At 56.4% G+C, this 17,996-nt stretch overlaps 6 protein-coding genes across 6 annotated transcripts; 4 read left to right on the top strand and 2 right to left on the bottom strand.

Moving 5' to 3' along the window:
- Positions 1-753: 753 nt before the first annotated feature.
- Positions 754-2,063, top strand: J7T55_012741 (vacuolar membrane protein; the record flags this gene model as incomplete). Its single annotated transcript, XM_053145399.1, has 5 exons — positions 754-822; positions 1,027-1,117; positions 1,235-1,603; positions 1,710-1,876; positions 1,944-2,063. 5 exons carry the CDS (start codon positions 754-756, stop codon positions 2,061-2,063), a joined length of 816 nt encoding a protein of 271 aa, XP_052992131.1.
- A 784-nt stretch (positions 2,064-2,847) lies between these two features.
- J7T55_012740 (phosphoglycerate kinase) lies at positions 2,848-4,408 on the top strand (the record flags this gene model as incomplete). The annotated part of the gene is made up of 3 exons (XM_053145398.1): positions 2,848-2,913; positions 3,162-3,582; positions 3,642-4,408. The coding sequence occupies 3 exons, from the start codon at positions 2,848-2,850 to the stop codon at positions 4,406-4,408; spliced, it is 1,254 nt and encodes a 417-aa protein (XP_052992130.1).
- Positions 4,409-4,985: 577 nt separating this feature from the next.
- Positions 4,986-5,486, bottom strand: J7T55_012739 (uncharacterized protein; the record flags this gene model as incomplete). The annotated part of the gene is made up of 3 exons (XM_053145397.1): positions 4,986-5,028; positions 5,190-5,298; positions 5,360-5,486. 3 exons carry the CDS (start codon positions 5,484-5,486, stop codon positions 4,986-4,988), a joined length of 279 nt encoding a protein of 92 aa, XP_052992129.1.
- A 1,341-nt stretch (positions 5,487-6,827) lies between these two features.
- On the top strand, positions 6,828-9,205 carry J7T55_012738 (uncharacterized protein; the record flags this gene model as incomplete). Its single annotated transcript, XM_053145396.1, has 2 exons — positions 6,828-8,866; positions 8,926-9,205. The coding sequence occupies 2 exons, from the start codon at positions 6,828-6,830 to the stop codon at positions 9,203-9,205; spliced, it is 2,319 nt and encodes a 772-aa protein (XP_052992128.1).
- Positions 9,206-9,544: 339 nt separating this feature from the next.
- On the bottom strand, positions 9,545-10,609 carry J7T55_012737 (sterol desaturase family; the record flags this gene model as incomplete). Its single annotated transcript, XM_053145395.1, has 1 exon — positions 9,545-10,609. One exon carries the CDS (start codon positions 10,607-10,609, stop codon positions 9,545-9,547), a length of 1,065 nt encoding a protein of 354 aa, XP_052992127.1.
- Positions 10,610-14,457: 3,848 nt separating this feature from the next.
- Positions 14,458-17,435, top strand: J7T55_012736 (uncharacterized protein; the record flags this gene model as incomplete). Its single annotated transcript, XM_053145393.1, has 3 exons — positions 14,458-14,536; positions 14,623-16,293; positions 16,393-17,435. The coding sequence occupies 3 exons, from the start codon at positions 14,458-14,460 to the stop codon at positions 17,433-17,435; spliced, it is 2,793 nt and encodes a 930-aa protein (XP_052992126.1).
- Positions 17,436-17,996: the final 561 nt, after the last annotated feature.

The following is a 17,996-nucleotide window of genomic DNA, read 5'->3' as shown; positions in this document are numbered from 1 at the left end:
CCGTCTCCCTGTTGTAAAGGCCTGTGAGGGAGACAATATGGGGAAGCCGCAGGTTGTCTGTAGTATATTATTTTCACCTTGTCAGCTTGCCATCTCGAGGCAGAGGCGGCTCTGATCCCCTCGACCGTTAGATACATCAGGGGTGACCCCAAACCTGCTGCTTACCACTATAGAGTGCACACTCGCGCCATGATTGATAGGGGCCCAGGCACACGGCGGATTCGAAACGGGGTCCGCGTTGGGCGGTTACGGAGACGGTCGCACATCCAATACAAGCAGGCTGCAGGCCAGATGACCTATGACCTGCGCCGACAAAGGCGACAGACAATCTGTTTGCCTGCGCTTAACCATCAACTCCTCACCTAGAATCTTCTCATTTCATCAACATCACCTTCACCATCATCAACCTGTGCTACCTATTTGTCGCCATTTGGGAATTTGAGGCAGGACCCTCTCTCAATCTCAACGCTCGTGTCGACGCCGTCTCACACTCGGGAATTCGACCGCCTGCCGCTGCGACTGCGATTGCGACAAGGAACGGGATCGGTGGCTTTGCTAGGCGAAGATCCAGTACCCAGCCAGGCAGTAGGACGTCATTTGTCGCGGCTTACTGTGGCCCTCCAGCAAGCACTTGTTGCAACTTGCACCCCCCGAGATCCACCGGCAATCACAACGCCGTCGTCATAATCTTTCTTGGATCGTTTTGGCTTTTAATTCCTCTATCCTAGCCGGCCAGCTCGTTATCCTTTCAAGATGACTTGGGAACTCACACGCCGCCGCTTCACCCGTGCGATCAACAGCAAATACGTCTTTGACCGCGTTGTATGTCTCGCCCTGCCTTGTCCTCCTTCCTCGGTGCACTGTCCTCTATGACTCGCTGTCGTCATCTTGATTACATCGCCTAGTGTGCACCCTGCTATTATCCTCCTGCCCTGCTTCTGCATGAAGCGTCTTCAAAACCCACAAACCACCAAGAACCCCTGAAATTAGGTTATCCAACTGACAGTATCTTTCCGTCGTCTACAGCCTCTCCTACATGCCATCATCTTCCTAATCGAGATGACCCTCGTCGCGCGCCTCGTAGCAAGGTACAATGCCTTCTACGCTGAACGACCCGGTATGTGCCAGCTATGCCAACCATCGCCTCGAGCACCGTCCATCAATCGCAAACCTCTGCGCTATCTGGGCAAGATGTTAGCTGCATCGCGAAGGACTCCGTACTGACAATACATAGTTCTCACCATGATGGTGACCAACGCCATCTTGGGAGGCATCGCCGACACCGTCGCACAGTCAATCACTGCCGTCCGCCAGCGCGCCCTTAGGAAGGCACCCGCCTCTCCGGCCTCGAGAGACACAGCTTACGAGCTCGACGTCAAAGACCCATTCACCGAGCGGGAGCTGATCCCCGATTCCAAGATGCTGCCGCCGCCTTTCGACTTCGAGCGCCTGACGAGGTTCATGGCCTACGGTTTTGCCATGGCACCCTTGCAGTTTAAGTGGTTTGGATTCCTGGAGAGGACTTTCCCCATTACCAAGGCCAGTGCTTTCGGGCCTGCCATGAAGAGGGTCGCCATGGACCAGATTATCTTCGCGCCGTTCGGTATGTGTTTTCACCGCTCCACTGGCCCTAAGAGGAGGGTGGTGGCTCCTGAAACTCTAGAGGTGCGACAAACTCGGCGGGGTGCATGGTACTGACTACTCTATAGGTGTCGCCTGTTTCTTCAGCGTCATGACTGTCGCCGAGGGCGGTGGCCGACGTGCTGTCATGTCGAAGCTTCGTGACATGTACGTGCCAACCTTGAAGGCCAACTACGCAGTCTGGCCTGCGGTGCAAGTCATCAACTTCCGTTTGATGCCTGTTCAGTTCCAGCTGGTGAGTACCACACGATTGACTAGCATTGTTTTAATGAAATGTGCAAATCGCTGAACCTCGCCTCTAGCCTTTCGTGTCCACCATCGGTATCGCCTGGACCGCATACCTCTCGCTCACCAATGCTGCGGAGGAGGCAACCCAGCCAAGCCCAGCCGCCCTCGGCCCTTCCAACATCCGCCTGGAGTAGATAGGAAGACGTTCACACGATAAAGACGAAATTTCTCTTGTGGTGCTGCTCTCAATGGTATATTGTACATAGAGTCTGGCTGGTTGGTCTCTTAGGCATAGTGGGCGGCGTTGGTCTGTCTGCGGTTTCAAACACGAGTTGTTTTCCGTACTTCTGTCGTCTGGGATCAATTCAACGGCGTTGGCGGAATACTTTTTCTATACTCGAAAGACAAAAGCATTATAAGCAAAAATGCCCAATATTTCGAACATCTCCTTCACGGAACAGAAAACGTGCGAGTCGGTGTGTTATTCTACAACTCCGTGGCCCCCTAGCAGCCCCGAGATTTGGATGTGAGCTGGACTGGTCGGGGTCGGCTTATCAGGGGCTCGCTCAGAGGCCGAGAACCTTGTTCTGGATGTCGACTGTTTATCCACTCTCGAGATCCTGTCAGAAATGAATTGCATGTTGAAAACACGAGATGCGATAGCTAAAAATTTGCCAAGTCAAACGGTATCGGACCTCCTGAGTCTGACAATTCAACGGCGAGAAATATCGCGCATAGGCATGATCAGGAGAGCTCACGTCACCGGAAGCTCAGAAACTGCCCCTCCAAGCACCCCTCACCCCACCCAACAGCCCTTCAAAACCCATCTCTTCCCTCCCGCATCACTCACCAGGAGACCACCTACTGTCAAGCATAAACCAACACCTACGGACCTGTCTTCCATTAAACAATAACCTTCTACACCCTTCCGAATTCAACACTATTCTTTCTGTCCAATTGATACCCCCATACGCAAATATGTCTCTGTCCAGCAAGCTCTCCATCACTGATGTCGACCTGAAGGGCAAGCGAGTCCTGATCCGGGTAAGTTGTGACTGTTCACGGGGCCGCAGGAAATGGCCCATTGCCTCTTCTGCTGTCGTCTCTCCGATGGTGCTTGCTTCAACTTGACTGCTGGCCCACCACCGACCATGCTGGCTGTCCGAAACTATAACGAGCTCGTTCCGGGAGGAAGCTGCATTCGCCCCGGGGTAGCTTGAATCCTTCTGGGCGGTTTCAAGCACACACCCTAGAACCAGAACCGTGAGCTAACATATTTACTCATGATCTAGGTCGACTTCAATGTTCCCCTGGACGCCGACAAGAAGGTGACCAACAACCAGCGTATCGCCGGTGCCATCCCCACCATCAAGTATGCGGTCGACAACGGCGCCAAGGCTGTGGTGCTGATGTCCCACCTCGGTCGCCCCAATGGAAGCCCCAACCCCAAGTACAGCCTTCAGCCTGTTGTGCCCGAGCTTGAGAAGCTGCTGGGCAAGTCTGTCACCTTCGCTCCTGACTGCGTCGGCCCCGAGGTCGAGGCTATCGTAAACAAAACCGAGGGCGGTGGCGTTGTGCTGCTGGAGAACCTGCGGTTCCACATTGAGGAGGAGGGATCTGCCAAGGACAAGGACGGCAACAAAACCAAGGCAGACAAGGAGAAGGTTGCCGAGTTCCGGAAGGGTCTGACGGCACTGGGAGATGTCTATATCAGTCAGTTAAAAAGGTCCCCACCCGCCTGCGCCAAGTATGAGCACTAACAACAGTTGCAGACGACGCTTTCGGCACCGCTCACCGTGCACACTCTTCCATGGTCGGTGTCGACCTGCCCCAGAAGGCTGCCGGCTTCCTGATGAAGAAGGAGCTGGACTACTTCGCAAAGGCCCTGGAGTCCCCCCAGAGGCCCTTCCTGGCCATCCTGGGTGGCGCCAAGGTCTCTGACAAGATCCAGCTGATCGACAACCTGCTGGACAAGGTCAACACGCTCGTGATTGCCGGTGGCATGGCCTTCACATTCAAGAAGACCCTGGACAACATGTCCATTGGCAACTCTCTGTTCGATGAGGCTGGCGCCAAGACCGTCCCTCAGCTGGTGGAGAAGGCCAAGAAGAACAACGTCAAGGTCGTCCTGCCCGTGGACTTCATCACGGCCGACAAGTTCGACAAGGACGCCAACACTGGCAAGGCCACGGACAAGGAGGGCATCCCAGAGGGCTGGATGGGTCTGGACTGCGGCGCGGAATCCGTCAAGCTGTACAAGGACGCCATTGCCGAGGCCAAGACGATCCTCTGGAACGGCCCCGCTGGTGTGTTTGAGTTTGAGAAGTTCGCCAGCGGCACCAAGGCCACCCTGGACGCTGCGGTGGAAGGTGCCCAGTCTGGCAAGATCGTCATCATCGGTGGTGGTGACACGGCGACCGTCGCGGCCAAGTACGGCGTCGAGGACAAGCTGAGCCACGTGTCAACGGGCGGTGGTGCCAGCTTGGAGCTGCTCGAGGGCAAGGAGCTGCCCGGTGTGACCGCCCTGTCGAGCAAATGAGGGTTTGCTCAGGCTCCAGGGATTCAGGACGGCAAAAAGGCAGGCCGGATTATGGACAAGGCTAGTCTCTAGTTTCACGACCCCCAGGATGAAAACATAATAGAATGTAAAATGCGTCTCACGTTGTTCATGCCTAACGCCGAGCCATGTATGAGATTGTAAACGACCCGGCCTCCAAAGAGCAATATTCATCTTTGGGCCGTCGATGTAATCTATGGTGTCGCCTCCGTCCTCATTGCCCAATACAATCGGAAGAATAATGTCATGCCGAGGGGCTGTTATGACGCACACGTGTCTCTTCCAGACTCTACGACTCTCCTGTAAGCCTTCTCTCGCGCAGCCCGACCACTACGTATTCATCAGCAGCAGCGCCATCACCGCTGCCGCTGCCGTCACCCGCAGTACAGACCCGACCTTCCCCCGAGTCGCTGCCGTGTTCTGAGCTGAGCATCTCCTAGGACCGACTCATCCCGGCCTCGCCATCACTGGTTCCCGAGCCGTTGTCGCCGCGCGTCGCCTGAGGAGGTAGTTGCGCGCGGGGCTCCCGGGTTGTCGTCAGGCTTGTTGCGCGAGGCTCCTATCTCCGGCGCTTGGACTCCTCGACTTTCTTCAGCTCCTCCCTGTAATGTGTAGAGAGTGGTCAGCTAGCTATCCTGTTCGCAAAGCCCAGACTATCTCAGACTAAGAATGCGGTGGACTGGGGGAGGGAGACGCGTAGAGATGGTGGTGTGTATATGTATATGTATATGTGCATGTGTTGGTTGGTAGTGGCGTGACATACTTGAGCTGCTGCGAAAAGTCGTCACTCGTGTCGTCGTCGTCCCAGGACTCCTCCCACAGGTGCTTGGCCTCGCCGCTGTTGGCCGCCTCGGTCTCTTCTACGGACCAGTCTGCAGGACGACGTCAGCAATTCGCACGCTATTAGGTACAATGGAAAGTGTTGTTTCGTACCCTCGACGGGGAAGTCCTCGAACTCGTCGTCCTCCTCAAGAGCAGCGGCTGACTTCTGCTGGGTCTCCTCGGGCTTGGCCTCGGAGGACGTTGGCTTGTCGTCCTTCTTGGGTTGTGATGATGCCATGGCTGTGGATGTTAGATGTGTGGAGTCGTTGATGACCAGGAAGCTCTGTCAAGCTGCGTGTGAGGCGTGTGTGCAGGGGAGGAGGTATGGAGGACGAAGGTGTGGTGTTGGTGTTAGGATGTTGAGAAGGTTGTAGTCTAGATGGGTGGATGGATTGGAGGGGAGCTGCGATCAGAAGCGAAGCTCAATCAATGACTGACTGTCGGCAGGCTCCCAAGGTGCTGATGCCATGCAATCCAATGTGGCGCGTCCTGTGGCTGGAATCGTGCTAGGGAGGGTGCTGTGGGTACGTACCTGGCCTTGCTCCAGAGGCTAGACAGGTACCGTAGCAGCTGAAGTGGGATGTAACATGTAACCTTGGGCTGATAAAAGACAGCCCAGGAGTCAAGTCAGGACTTCGGACCGTCTCCAAAGCCACTGACGGACAACCAAAGCTGCAAGTGTCAGCAAGTGTCTCTGTCTGGGCTGACGGCCCCCGGAGTTACCGGCGTCTCCAGATGGCCGCAGAGGGAATTCTGCCTCGCCCTGGTCGCCTTGGAAGAGTACCCGAAGCTAACACACACCATTCTGGGAAGGCTCATGGAAGGGAATGGGCATGGATGATGGGCCCGAGGCCGAGCGCAGGTTGCGCATACAAAACCGCTCGTCTCTTCTTTCATGCTGACCAACTCGACGTTTCTGCTCCTTCACACTCCGCCTGGACTCTTGTTTCACTCCTGCACCTGCACCAGGCGAGTCAGCCCAGGAAGAGGCTATCGAAGCGGCTGAACTGAGTTGAGAGTTCGTTCGATTGCGGCACTCCAGCCACCATTACATTACACACAAGCCTGCACGCGACACTCACTGCCTCTGTACATATCGGTGTGGTTGGTCTAAGTCACTCGCAGTCACTCGCCCTGGCCGTTGAACGGGGATCGGGTACGTCATCTGGGGCCGGGACGAGGCAATTCCACGCCTTGAGCCTCACGCCGTCCGTCTCTCACTCAACGGCTCGAGATCATATCGTAATTTGGATCCCAGGACCCGGGACCCATTGTCATTGAGAAGGGGGCTCAGCACATTAACCCGAATCCCACATCTCGCTCACGTATCTTGGCTCCCCGGAACGATTGCGAAAGTCTATATTGGAGTTAGCGTCTCCGGGGTTCAATTCCGCACCTCTGACTGTCACATTCGAGGTTCTATAACAGCTCGTTTGACACTTGCACGGCTGCACCCTTGTGTTTCAGGCTCTCTGTGGACGACTTGAACAATCGCATCTCAATTCTCCAAAATTTTACCTCTGCAGGCCAGCATAGAAATTAGGAATCATCCGGAGCAGCTCAACAGACCCTTGGCATCATGAGGTCATGGTTTAAAGGCTCCGGCACGGCTAATGCCTCCAAATTGAGCCTCTCTTCAAGCAAGAATGCCAGCTCCACTCAGGTTGCAGACCCACGCGATGTCGAGGCAGCAGACCTGCAAGATGCCATGGACGCAGCTGCTCGCATCGTTAATGATGACATCGACGGTGCAGAAGCACAACTCAAGGCGCGCAAGGATTCATCCAGCTTCCACCAGCTTGGTCTCGGCATCGCCATCTTTATGAGGTCGATTCTGGGCTTCGAAAAGGAGATCATGCTTGAAGCCAGCAATCGGCTGGCCGAGTGCGAGTCGCGTGCCTGGGCCGACATGAAGAAGGCGCAGAAGCAGGCTGAAGGCGGCGGCGGTTGGTTCAGGGGCGCTGGCACAGCGAACGGCCTGGGGCCCGCGAAGAGCAGCCAGATATATCCGCCGGGGAGCGAGTACCAGCTGGTCAACGCAGAAGCACAACTCATGGGCGCCATAATATCGGTCATGCATGAAAGTCTCACGGAGGGCATCAAGGGCTTTTACAAGCTGCGCAAGGCCTTCGTTGCACTCGATGCCATTATGGAGGCTGAATCGAGAGTCCTGGCTGAGCGGAAAGCCAATGGTGTGGCTCAAGGATCATCGAGTTCTACGAGTGCTCCAAAGAAGGATACAATCGACGAGGACCAGAAGAATAACGAGTCTGACAGCGACCTCGAGTTTGTCGACGCCCCGGAAGATGCTGAAAAGTCTCAAGCACCGGCAGTATATACTGGTCACCTAAAGAGAGTCAACAGTAAATCCGCTCCTGGCTCTGTGCTCGAGAAGGAAATGGGCGACTTGGCTCTGGAGCCCGCCACCACGTCGTTGCCAACATCGAGGCAAGGTTCGCCAGACTCCCAGAATCGAACAGGCTCTCCACAGCGCCGCGCAGTCCGGCAAACCCTCCTCGATCAGGCGGGCCCAGACTCGTCGACTTTCACACACCCAGTCGATATCTTCGTCCACAGCGGTGCAAATATGTGCTTCGGGATTCTGCTACTTATTATTTCTATGGTCCCGCCCGCGTTTTCGAAGCTGCTCTACATTATCGGATTCAAGGGTGACCGCGAACGCGGTGTGCAGATGCTGTGGCAATCAACCAAATTCGACAACGTAAATGGGGGAGTGGCCGGCCTTATGCTGCTGGGGTATTACAACGGAATCCTCGCATTTGCGGACATCCTGCCCTCAGACAAGGATGTTGAGGAGCTTGCAGACGACGGAGAGATCATTGGTTATCCCAAGGAACAGTGCTCCGCCCTCCTACAAAACATGCGAGCACAGTACCCAGAAAGCGGAATGTGGAAAGTTGAGGAGGCCAGAAACCTGGCCAACGCCCAGCGCGTCCCGGAGGCCGTGGCGTTGCTCAAGGCAAACAAAGACTCCAAGATGCGCCAGGTCACGGCACTCAGCAGCTTCGAGCTGTCGACAAACGCCCTGTTCTCCATGGACTGGGTCACCATGCGTGACGGGTTCCTGCGGTGCATCGAGCTGAACGACTGGAGCCACAGCCTGTACTATTTTTTCATCGCGTCGGCGGAGCTCGAACTGTACAGGGACGCGGTCCATGCAGGAGATGCCACAGAGGCCAAGAAGCACAAAAAGGCGGCGGAGGAGTACTTCCGGAAGGCACCAGCGAGCGCCGGCAGGAAGAAGTTCCTCGCAAGACAGATGCCGTTCGAGGTATTCGCGCTGCGCAAGGTCCAGAAGTGGGAGGACCGCGCGAAAGAATACGGCATCGATCTTGCTGACGCAGTTGGCATCTCGCCTGCTGAGGAGATGACGTACTTGTGGTCCGGATCCAAACGTATGTCCAATGATATGTTCGAAAAGGCGCTGGCGTACCTGAGCTGGGACAGATGCACGGCGAGCAAGGAAAACGTAGAGAAGATGAAGGCTATCCCGGATGAAGCGGCCATCAAGGCGGTCGCAGAGTCTGTCATCTTCAGTAATATGGGTCGGTATGACGACGCCAGGGATAGGGTGAAGCCTTACTTAGATCAGGACAGGTGAGATTCACTGCCGCGCATGCGCGTACTTGGGAGACTGATGCTGACTGTTTCCCAAGGACACTCTTCAAAGGCGCCACGAGGGATGACTATACCCTCCCATGCGCACACTACGAGATGGCCGCGGTGGCGTGGAAGGAGGCCTGCGACCCGAAGTGCTGGCCAGCGGGTGCCAAGGAGGCTGACGAGTATAGACGGAAGAAGGTCACGGAGAGCCAGGAGTATTTGGACCACGTCAAGACATGGGAAAGTTTTGTGCTTGATGCCAGAATCGGGATGAGGGTCCAAACCGGCGCGGATAGCATTGCGTGGTTGAAGAAGAAAAAGAACTGGGCGTGATCGGGTATGCTACTTTTGCATGGTATTTGAGAGGTTAGAGCCTTTTTGGATGTTTCATAGACGGCGCATTTCATTAGCATGCGCGAGGATACTGGAGCATGGCGGACTTCTCGGGGTAGGCAAATATGATTAGGCATGTGGCGTTGCGATTAGTTAGGGGGTATCTCGAGGCTATAGAAGAAACAATCTGCCCGCAGGTGTTGAGGCACAGATAAGGAAGCATCTGAGCAATGTGAATGAAAATCTGGTCCCATCGAAAGCAAACGAACGCCCCAGTCCACTCCCTCGTCTTATTCCTTTCATATCGTCTGAACTTCATGTCGTGTACTGTCCTGTTATTTAGTCACTTCCGCTGCTGCGCTTGCCCTTCTTCTTGCCTCCTTTCCTGATATTATCGATGCCGTTCTGGACCAGCGCGGCAGCGTCACTTGCCTTCCTCTCCCCCCTCTCCCGGACCTGGTGCTTCTCGGCCTCACTGCGCACGTCATCCTCGATGTCGCGCCCACCCATGCCCGTCCCACAGCCCCAGTCCAGCACGCCCCAGGCGCCGTAGTTGCCGCTCGACGCCCCGCGGTGGCCGGCGCCGTAGTGCGTCGCGTTGCGCTTCGCGATGCCGCCCATGATGATACCCGGCACGACCGTATACCCAGACATGGTGAGCGTCTCCTCGAGGGTGATGAGCCCCACGAAGAGGAAGTAGACCAGCAGGTGCGGCCGGACAGCCAGCGCCGGCAGGTAGACGGGCGCGAAGCGGTGCAGGAGGAACGGGACCGGGTGGTCGGCCGCCAGGGAGAGGCTGTAGGGGGCGGCGGAGCGCGAGTGGGCGAAGCGCGAGTGCTGCTTGGCGACCCAGCCGCGCGAGGACCTCAGCGGGGCGCGGCGGGTCCAGGCGTGCGCGCTGGAGTGCAGGACCGTCTTGTGGACGTAGTACGTCAGGGCCTCGCGGGAGACGTACAGCCAGCCCAGCTGCTTGACGATGGCCCAGGGCAGCGGGAGGGTGGTGGTGGTCTTGAAGGGGACATGGCCGAACAGGAGGGTCAGGCCGAGGCTGGTGCCGGCCTCGAGGGCCGTCTCGAGCACGACGTTGAGGAGGGCCAGAACGAGCGCGGTGCCGAGGGCGCGGGCGTCGCGCGGGGGCAGGGCGGATGCGCCGCCGTACTTGATGCTCTCGGAAAGGGAGGGTAGGAGGGTGTCGAAGAGGAGGAAGACTAGGGAGGGCACTAGGAAGAAGACCAAGCGGATGGCCAGGGTGCCGAACAGCTCGACGTAGAGGGGGTTGTGGGACAGGACGAGAGTGGACCAGGTCATATAGAAGAAGAGGAGGTTGAGCGAGGTGGACCACGAGGTCAGGCTCCCCCCGAGGAAGACGGATAGGATGGGGAGTGAGAGGAGGATGTCCATCATTTTTGCGGCTGGTGAACCTGGATGTTGAAGAATTGTAGATAGCAGCTGTATTGTATTGTTTTGTATCTACTATACAGCTAGATGATCCAGCATGTGGTCGGTGTTGTCGCGAAAGGGAGCTGTGCCACAACCACAGCCAGATGGGCGTGGAACCGGCCTAGTATACTCACACATCTCCCTTCGAAAACAAGCATCGATTCTAGTTTGCGCCTCAACTCGACGATGACGTGTGGCTGGCTAGGTTCTGTATGCTGCAGACCTCGACGGCCCAGCTTCAGATCCGCTAGGAGCTCGCCCAAATCCAAGTCGATGCTACAGTAGACAAGGCTGTCCAGACATGACTGCCGGGTGCTACAGTGAGATGACGTAGCACCCAGAGCAGGGGCCCATCAACTCCCTGGGGCAGCCCAGGCATCTCCCCCCACTTGGCGAGATTGAGTGCGCGGCCGGTGCCGTAGTCGGCACGACATCTCGGAGATGGAGACGAGCGGCACGATTGTCGAGCAGCCCACAATAATAACCGTGGATACAGTAGCCAGCCGTGCCAGCCAGCCAGGTCCAGGTCAGGGGTCAGGCGCCCTACTCAGCTACTTACTGTATGGTGAAGTTGCAATCGACAAGGTCATACATAGAATATAGTGTATGCGTGCCTGAGTACGGACTAAACATACCCTTCACCAAACGATGAGCTGCCTGCGACGAGCTCGTTGCATACGCAGACCAGATACTCCGTAGATAATGCTTATTGTGCAGTTCACATGATTGTATGTGTATGCGTATGCAGAAGTCCTTACTGACATGAAGCCAAGATGCATTCTGGACAAAGCAAAAACCATATGACATGTGCTCAAGGTTACATAGAGAGGGGCTGAAAAGACTTAAAACAAACACGGCAGTTTATCCCATGGCATCCCATGGCATCCCATGGCACCCCATGGCACCTTACGATCTGTCCTCGTATACTGGGCATGTATGCAGAGGGCCCCCGAGGTGCATTGCTGGCGGTGGAGCTGCTCATCCGGGGCCGAGTCATACAGGACACAAGAGTACGCGGTCTCGAATTCTGGGCTGCCGTCGCGCCGACTGCGACCTCAGCGTGGCAGTTGTGTGAATCGGGCTTGTTCAATCCCTCCCTCGCGCGCAAGAGGACGGTTTCAAGAACTGGCACGACATGGGCGGGCTATCTCATTTGGGGGGGTAGCACCAGCTTCACATTGATTGCATTTATTGCCCGCGATGCTCCCGTCCGACACAAGCTGCCGCGCTATCAGATGGCAGGCAAGGGTGCCGCTGTGTCTGTTAGTGTTGGAGCTCCTATCCCCCAGGCATGATGCTGATTTCGGGCGCGCCGAGAGAGGGCCAGCACCAGCAAAGCCAGGCGAGAACGAAGAAGCCTCCACGGGAAGGGGAAGGGTACATGTGCCACTATCTCTAATGAGGCTGCGCGACCAGGATGCAATGTACAGCATCTATATCCCATACACCCTTGATGATCACTTGGGCACCAAGACACAAATTGCCCGTCTGCCCTCGTCCCGACAATACAAGTACCGTAGACGGTCCCTCCCTCTTGTGCTCCATCTCGGGGCCTCCTGGGCTTATGCGCAGACTGCATCCATTCCCACGTGGGCGCAGGGGCGAGAAGCGAGAAACCAGCAAGGTCTACCTCCTATACACATGTACTGTACTCGCAGTGCAGTGCAGTCCAGTGCATTCCAGTGCAAAACAGAGTCTTGGGTGAGGATCCGGGTTCCACCTGTACCTACCTGCCGTGCGCGCTTGCGAAATTCATCATTATCGAGGGTGATTATGGATTATTGATTTACGACCTTGAACACAGACCTTCGCCCTGAGCTTGGCCACAATACTTTTGTTTCTCCTTTCCCTCTCCTTGCTCCCCTCTCTCTGTCCTTGTCCCTATCCCTGTATTCTTGTTCCCATGTCTTACGTCTCTTGCACCTGAGCCACGCGCTCCTCGTCATCACCAACGCCCACCGCATCGCAACGCATTGCAGCGCATCGCATCGCATCGCACATTGAAGTCCACCCCGATTCCGCGCAGAGACGAAGCGACGTCACACAGCATTGCGGCTACAGCTGGCTCTTCGACCCAAGACATTCTGCGACACCCTACTGAATCGCCAATCCGCGCCTTTTTTTCTTTCGAAACACATCCAACGAGCGTGAACCCTACGCTCTAGCTACTACTAATCAAGACGGGCCAGCACTGCACTAGAACCACCCTAGAACGAGCCGAAGCCATCTGCGCTGCGACTTTACTTCTGCCTTCTTTCGTCCAACGCACAACGGCGGCCAGAAGACAACGGCGCCAGACGCCCTCTTTCTAGAGCCATCTGGGGCAATTCCTGCGAGCGCCAAACATCCGGGTTGCTCGGGTTAGCCCGAAACAGAACAAAACAGCTCCCCCCAAAGGCTTCGTGCAACAAGAGCCTGCGCGGGTCTGCCTCCCGAAACTGCGTCCGAGATCACCGGCGCATCGTCCCGAGGCTGCGTTGCAACCTGCACGGCTAAGACACAATACTCTGCGCTGGACTCGGCACCCATCCGCCCTCCTCATTTGCTCGAATCCGACATTGCAATTTCAAGACACGCCCACACCTGCTTAGTCGATAGTCGGTCCTTTGGCGCCACGCGGAACCTCTTCCGGCCCACAAGCCTCTGTGGTAAGTTGTCCACTCTTTTGACCCGTCAGTCACCTCGAATCCTCTTGGTAGTGCAGGGCAGGCCCAGGAGCACATGGGCTGCAATGCACATTCATGCCGGTAGACGGGCAGACAGGCTGTGTTATGGTCAGGGGAATTGGTGCACCAGCGGGACCCCTACACGCCCAAGATGAGGATTGGCCAATTGCTGCAACCCTCCCACGCAACGCCCGGTGCGCCAATCTGTGCCCCGTACCGCAGCCGCACCGTACGAGGACCTGCAGAGGACAGTGATCCATGCAGGGTCTCACAAAGAGGACCAAAAAGAAACACATACTCATAACCCGTGGAGGGGTCTGCCTGTCAAAGCTGGAAGGGAATCACTGACCTAGAGCTGAGAAGGGCTGACAGGTATCCGAAACCAGGTACGGAATTCGGTGTGCGCCCGGTTCCTGCACCGATTATCATTGCATTATATACCCAGGGTTGGGAATATCTAGGTTTTCGCGCTTGAGAATTATCGAGGGCTGCCTTCGATATTATTAAAGACCTGCGGGCATCCCCCAGCAGATAGTTGGATGCGCCGGGAAACTCGGTCCCTTCGCATACTTGCAGACGTCGAGATCCCCCAAACGAGCCCCGACCCCCTGCAGACAGATCACCATCAAGCAGCTTGATATCCCCATATGCCTGGCTCAGTTGTATCTGCCAAACTTACAGCACAGCAATGCCATCGTCCGATGTTTTGAGCTCTCGAGTCCCCATGCCAGCCACTTGAAACGGACCTTCCAGCTCAATTAGGGCCGGTCGCATCTCAGACGCGCGCCATTGTCGGCGAAGCTGCAGTAGACGGCAGATGGTCTTGAGAGGCTGCGAGTCTTACACGGACCCCTGCCTCGTCGATCCACCTGGGCACCCACCCACACACACACCTTGGGACTGGAGAGAGTGCATTTGTCTGTCGGCCCAGGAACGCAGGAACTGCATGCACCCAACGCACCACACTCTGCATGTCAGATTGCTTGTGCCTGCCCCATCGAGCTTTAGCCCTGAGGACCGCAGGCACATTCGTGCCCCAACGGGAAAGGATTCTTGACGGTCCAGCACAGTTCGACTCTTTTTCCGGCTGTACGGTGGTCTTTCAATTTCGCTGCTCGACCTCGCGTCGGCCGCCCTGCAACAAAGATGGACCGCACCGCTGTCCCCGCAGCACCTCCCTCAATTTCTAGGCACGGCCGTCACTCACGCCGTCGGGCGCCTGAAGGTCCGTCCGCAATGCCTTAGCTGTCTCGCATCTGCATTCCAGCCGTTGTGCATCTTGTCACTGACACAAATCTTATTCCAACTCAGACACCAATCACGCTAATCAATCGGCTATCCGAGCACACGGACGGGACGATTCTGTCGCGCCCGCCTCCCCCGAAGTCATCTCCTCCCTAATAACCAGTCTATCCGTGATATCGCGGCCAGCCAATGCCCATTTCGACCTCCCCCTCGACCTCCTACAAGCCTCCTCACCCGCCAGCCCCAAATCGCCAACCGGACATCGGAACGGTTCCTTCGGTGTCACCTACGGAGCACCCAACCAACCTACCCTCGCCGACTTGCGAGAGGAAGACGCCGCCTTCGACGACCTTGCGGCCCTCCCCCCGACCATCAAGACTGCGAAACCTCCGAGCGGGTTCTCTCCCCTGACAGCGCCCAAGTCGCCCGAACGACGCGAGAGTGGTGGATTGCGGAGCTTTCTCAGTGGGAGGTCCTCCTCGCGCCCGTCGTCGAGAGGCTCATGCGCATCCAAGGATGCTGATGTCCGCAGCATCGGCAATCTTTCTGTCGAGCGCGGATTGTCTCCCGTCTCGTCTCCAGAAGTAAAGAGAAAGCGGTCATACGATAGCTGGGGCAAAAAGTCTACAGTCCGATCTCAAAAGGGATTGATGTATATGAGCTCCAAAGAGCGATTGAGAGATAACGAGGACAGGAAAAGAGCAGCCTCGGGAACCGGGGGAAGTACCAGCGACGGGCTGGATGCGAGCGCCATGGCACGTACGACAAGCCCACGAATCGGTCCATTCCTAGCGGGAACGTCCATCACGGAAGAGCCAGCCTGGAGCATCGACGACCCACTCTCGAAACCAAAAACTGGCGCGGATGGGTCTACTTCGCCCACGCGTCGATCGATACCCCTTAGAGACTCGAGTCTGCAGAAGACAGGCTCAAATGCGAAGCGGTCGTCAGTGCGGAACAGCCGGTCATCGAAACGCGACAGCGATCATGGAGCGATTCCGGAAGAGGACTACTTCGGCAGACCTGACAAGGGGAAGGGAAAGAGTACAGATATACCGCAACAGAGGAACAGCTTCCGGAAAGACCGCGCGAGCTCCAGGGAACCAAGACCAAGTAGGAGAGATCCGGGACCAGAGGGATTTCTAGACCCTTCACGGGCGGCAAAGGCCAAGGGGAGCCAGTTTATGGATCACTATGTCACAGACACCGAAGTCGATATCGACGACGGGGCTCCGTCTCCCAATATTGCGCAAGGAAAAAGACGAGATCGGGAGGTCAGCAGCGATCGGACTAGTCGCAGACGATCTGGTCGGAGCACACCAGAACTGCGCGTAAAACGGAGCAGCTCAAGATTGAAGCGATTGTCCGGTCCTTTGTCGCCACGACCAGATGACAAGCCCCGAGATTCAAATGGCGAATCAGCGGCAGTATCCTACGAGCGGCCACCTTCGGCGGACAGCATTGATGACTCAGTTGAGGCGTACTTGCGCTCGCCGCGTCTGAGCCAGAAGATCCGCCATCCGCAAACAGGCCGGGTGATTAGCTTCAGCGAAGTTGGGGATTCTGAGGGCAGCGCAGTGTTCTGCTGTGTCGGCATGGGCTTGACCAGGTACATCACGGCGTTCTACGATGAGCTCGCGGTAACTCTGAAGCTGCGTTTGATCACCCCTGACCGGCCTGGTGTTGGGGACAGCGAGGCGTACGCAGACGGGAATGCTACGCCTCTGGGCTGGCCTGGTAAGTCGCAATTTTGACCCCTTTTCGGCAATATCCCTCTTCCTCTTCCATCCATCCACATAACGTCGTCTATAGCAAGGCTCTAACGATTGAAAACAGATGATGTGTACGCAATATGCCAAGCCCTCCGAATCACCAAATTCTCCATTCTCGCACACTCTGCGGGTGCGATCTATGCGCTGGCGACAGCTCTTCGAATGCCCCAACACATCCGGGGCCGGATACACTTACTGGCACCATGGATTCCCCCATCGCAGATGTCAGTCTTCGGCGCTTCCGCCCAAACGCCTTTACCGCCTACCAATGCTATACCCACGTCTCAGAGGATATTGCGAGCGCTGCCAACACCGATTCTCAAGGCAGCGAATTCCAGTTTCATGACAGCGACAAGCAGTAGTATCACGAGCAGTCTTCCCAGACAGAAGCGAGCGAAACGAAAGCCGAGCGGTAATAATAAGGACACGTCGGCATCAAGAGCCAGCGATCGGCCGATGCTTGACAAGGAAAATCACAACGGCGGGAAATTATCAGGTGACCATCCCATGCTAACCCGGGAGATGTTTGCCTCCGAGGAAATGGACCAGATCCGCCCACAAGGAGCCAGTCCAACCGGAAACCTATCGCCAATCGCGGCTGCTGCGGCAAACGACACGTTTGGCGGAATCGGCTCCGGGATTGGAGGCAGCAGCGGGAAAGGCCATCGCAACAGCAAACAGGATGCCGTCATTGCAGCCGCTGAGTCCGCGATGGCAGATAAAGAGAGGCAGGAGACCTACGATTCGCGCCTCACGCAGGCCATCTGGGAGCTTGCGACCACGGGCGCCAACCCCGCTGTGGATCTGCTAGTCTGTCTGGAGCGCCGACATACCATCGGCTTCCGTTACGTCGACATCACGAGGCCGGTGGTGATCCACCATGGCAGTCGGGACACGCGCGTGCCCGTCGAAAACGTCAAGTGGCTGGGCAAGACGATGAAGCGGTGCGAAGTGCGGGTCCTCGAGGGCGAGGGTCACGGGCTCATGGCGTCTGCGGGATGCATGGGCGGGATCCTTATGGAGATCTCCAAGGAGTGGGAGGACTGGATGAGGGTCACCGGGGCCACAGCACGCAAGGAAGAGAAGAAAAAGGCCGTGGTGAGGTGAGATGAGCCTTCCGGCCTGTGAGCTCCCCTCTTTTCTATTGAGACCAGCACGCATCGTTTCAACGACCTTGTGCACACGCTCAAGTTGTCACGGCCCATTTTATTACCCAGTCTCCCGATGCAAGGCGCCGGCGAGCGGCGTTGGATTGGGTCTGTTCAGGTCGGATTTCCTTTGTCCTTTAATGATACCGATCTCAGCCTGAGAGTCTCCCTTTCTCCCTTGGTTTCGCACATGCGGGGGTTTATATACTTCATGTTTAAGAGCGTGTGTTTCTCTATATAGCAAGCGCGTTGGGATGCATGAAGGCGGCGAAAAAATACCTTGGGTAGAGTATTCTAATAATCTTGAGCCAGCTGTGGGAGTGTTTGGCTCCACTCAAAATTCAATCTCCGAGATGATATACTGTTGTCGACTTCTCTCGTCACCCCACGGCACAGATAATTTGAACAAACATGGGCATTCTCGACTGCGCTACCAGAGAGCATTGGGAACAGACGATCGAAACGTATCAGATGTGGGTGGTCAAATACTGGTTTATTGCTGTCTATTCGCTTTCAACTG

Source organism: Diaporthe amygdali (assembly GCF_026229845.1).
Source record: "Diaporthe amygdali strain CAA958 chromosome Unknown NODE_20_length_815715_cov_65_842320, whole genome shotgun sequence".
In the NCBI taxonomy this organism is placed as follows: Eukaryota; Fungi; Ascomycota; class Sordariomycetes; order Diaporthales; family Diaporthaceae; genus Diaporthe; species Diaporthe amygdali.
This window is presented reverse-complemented; position numbering and strand designations above follow the sequence as displayed.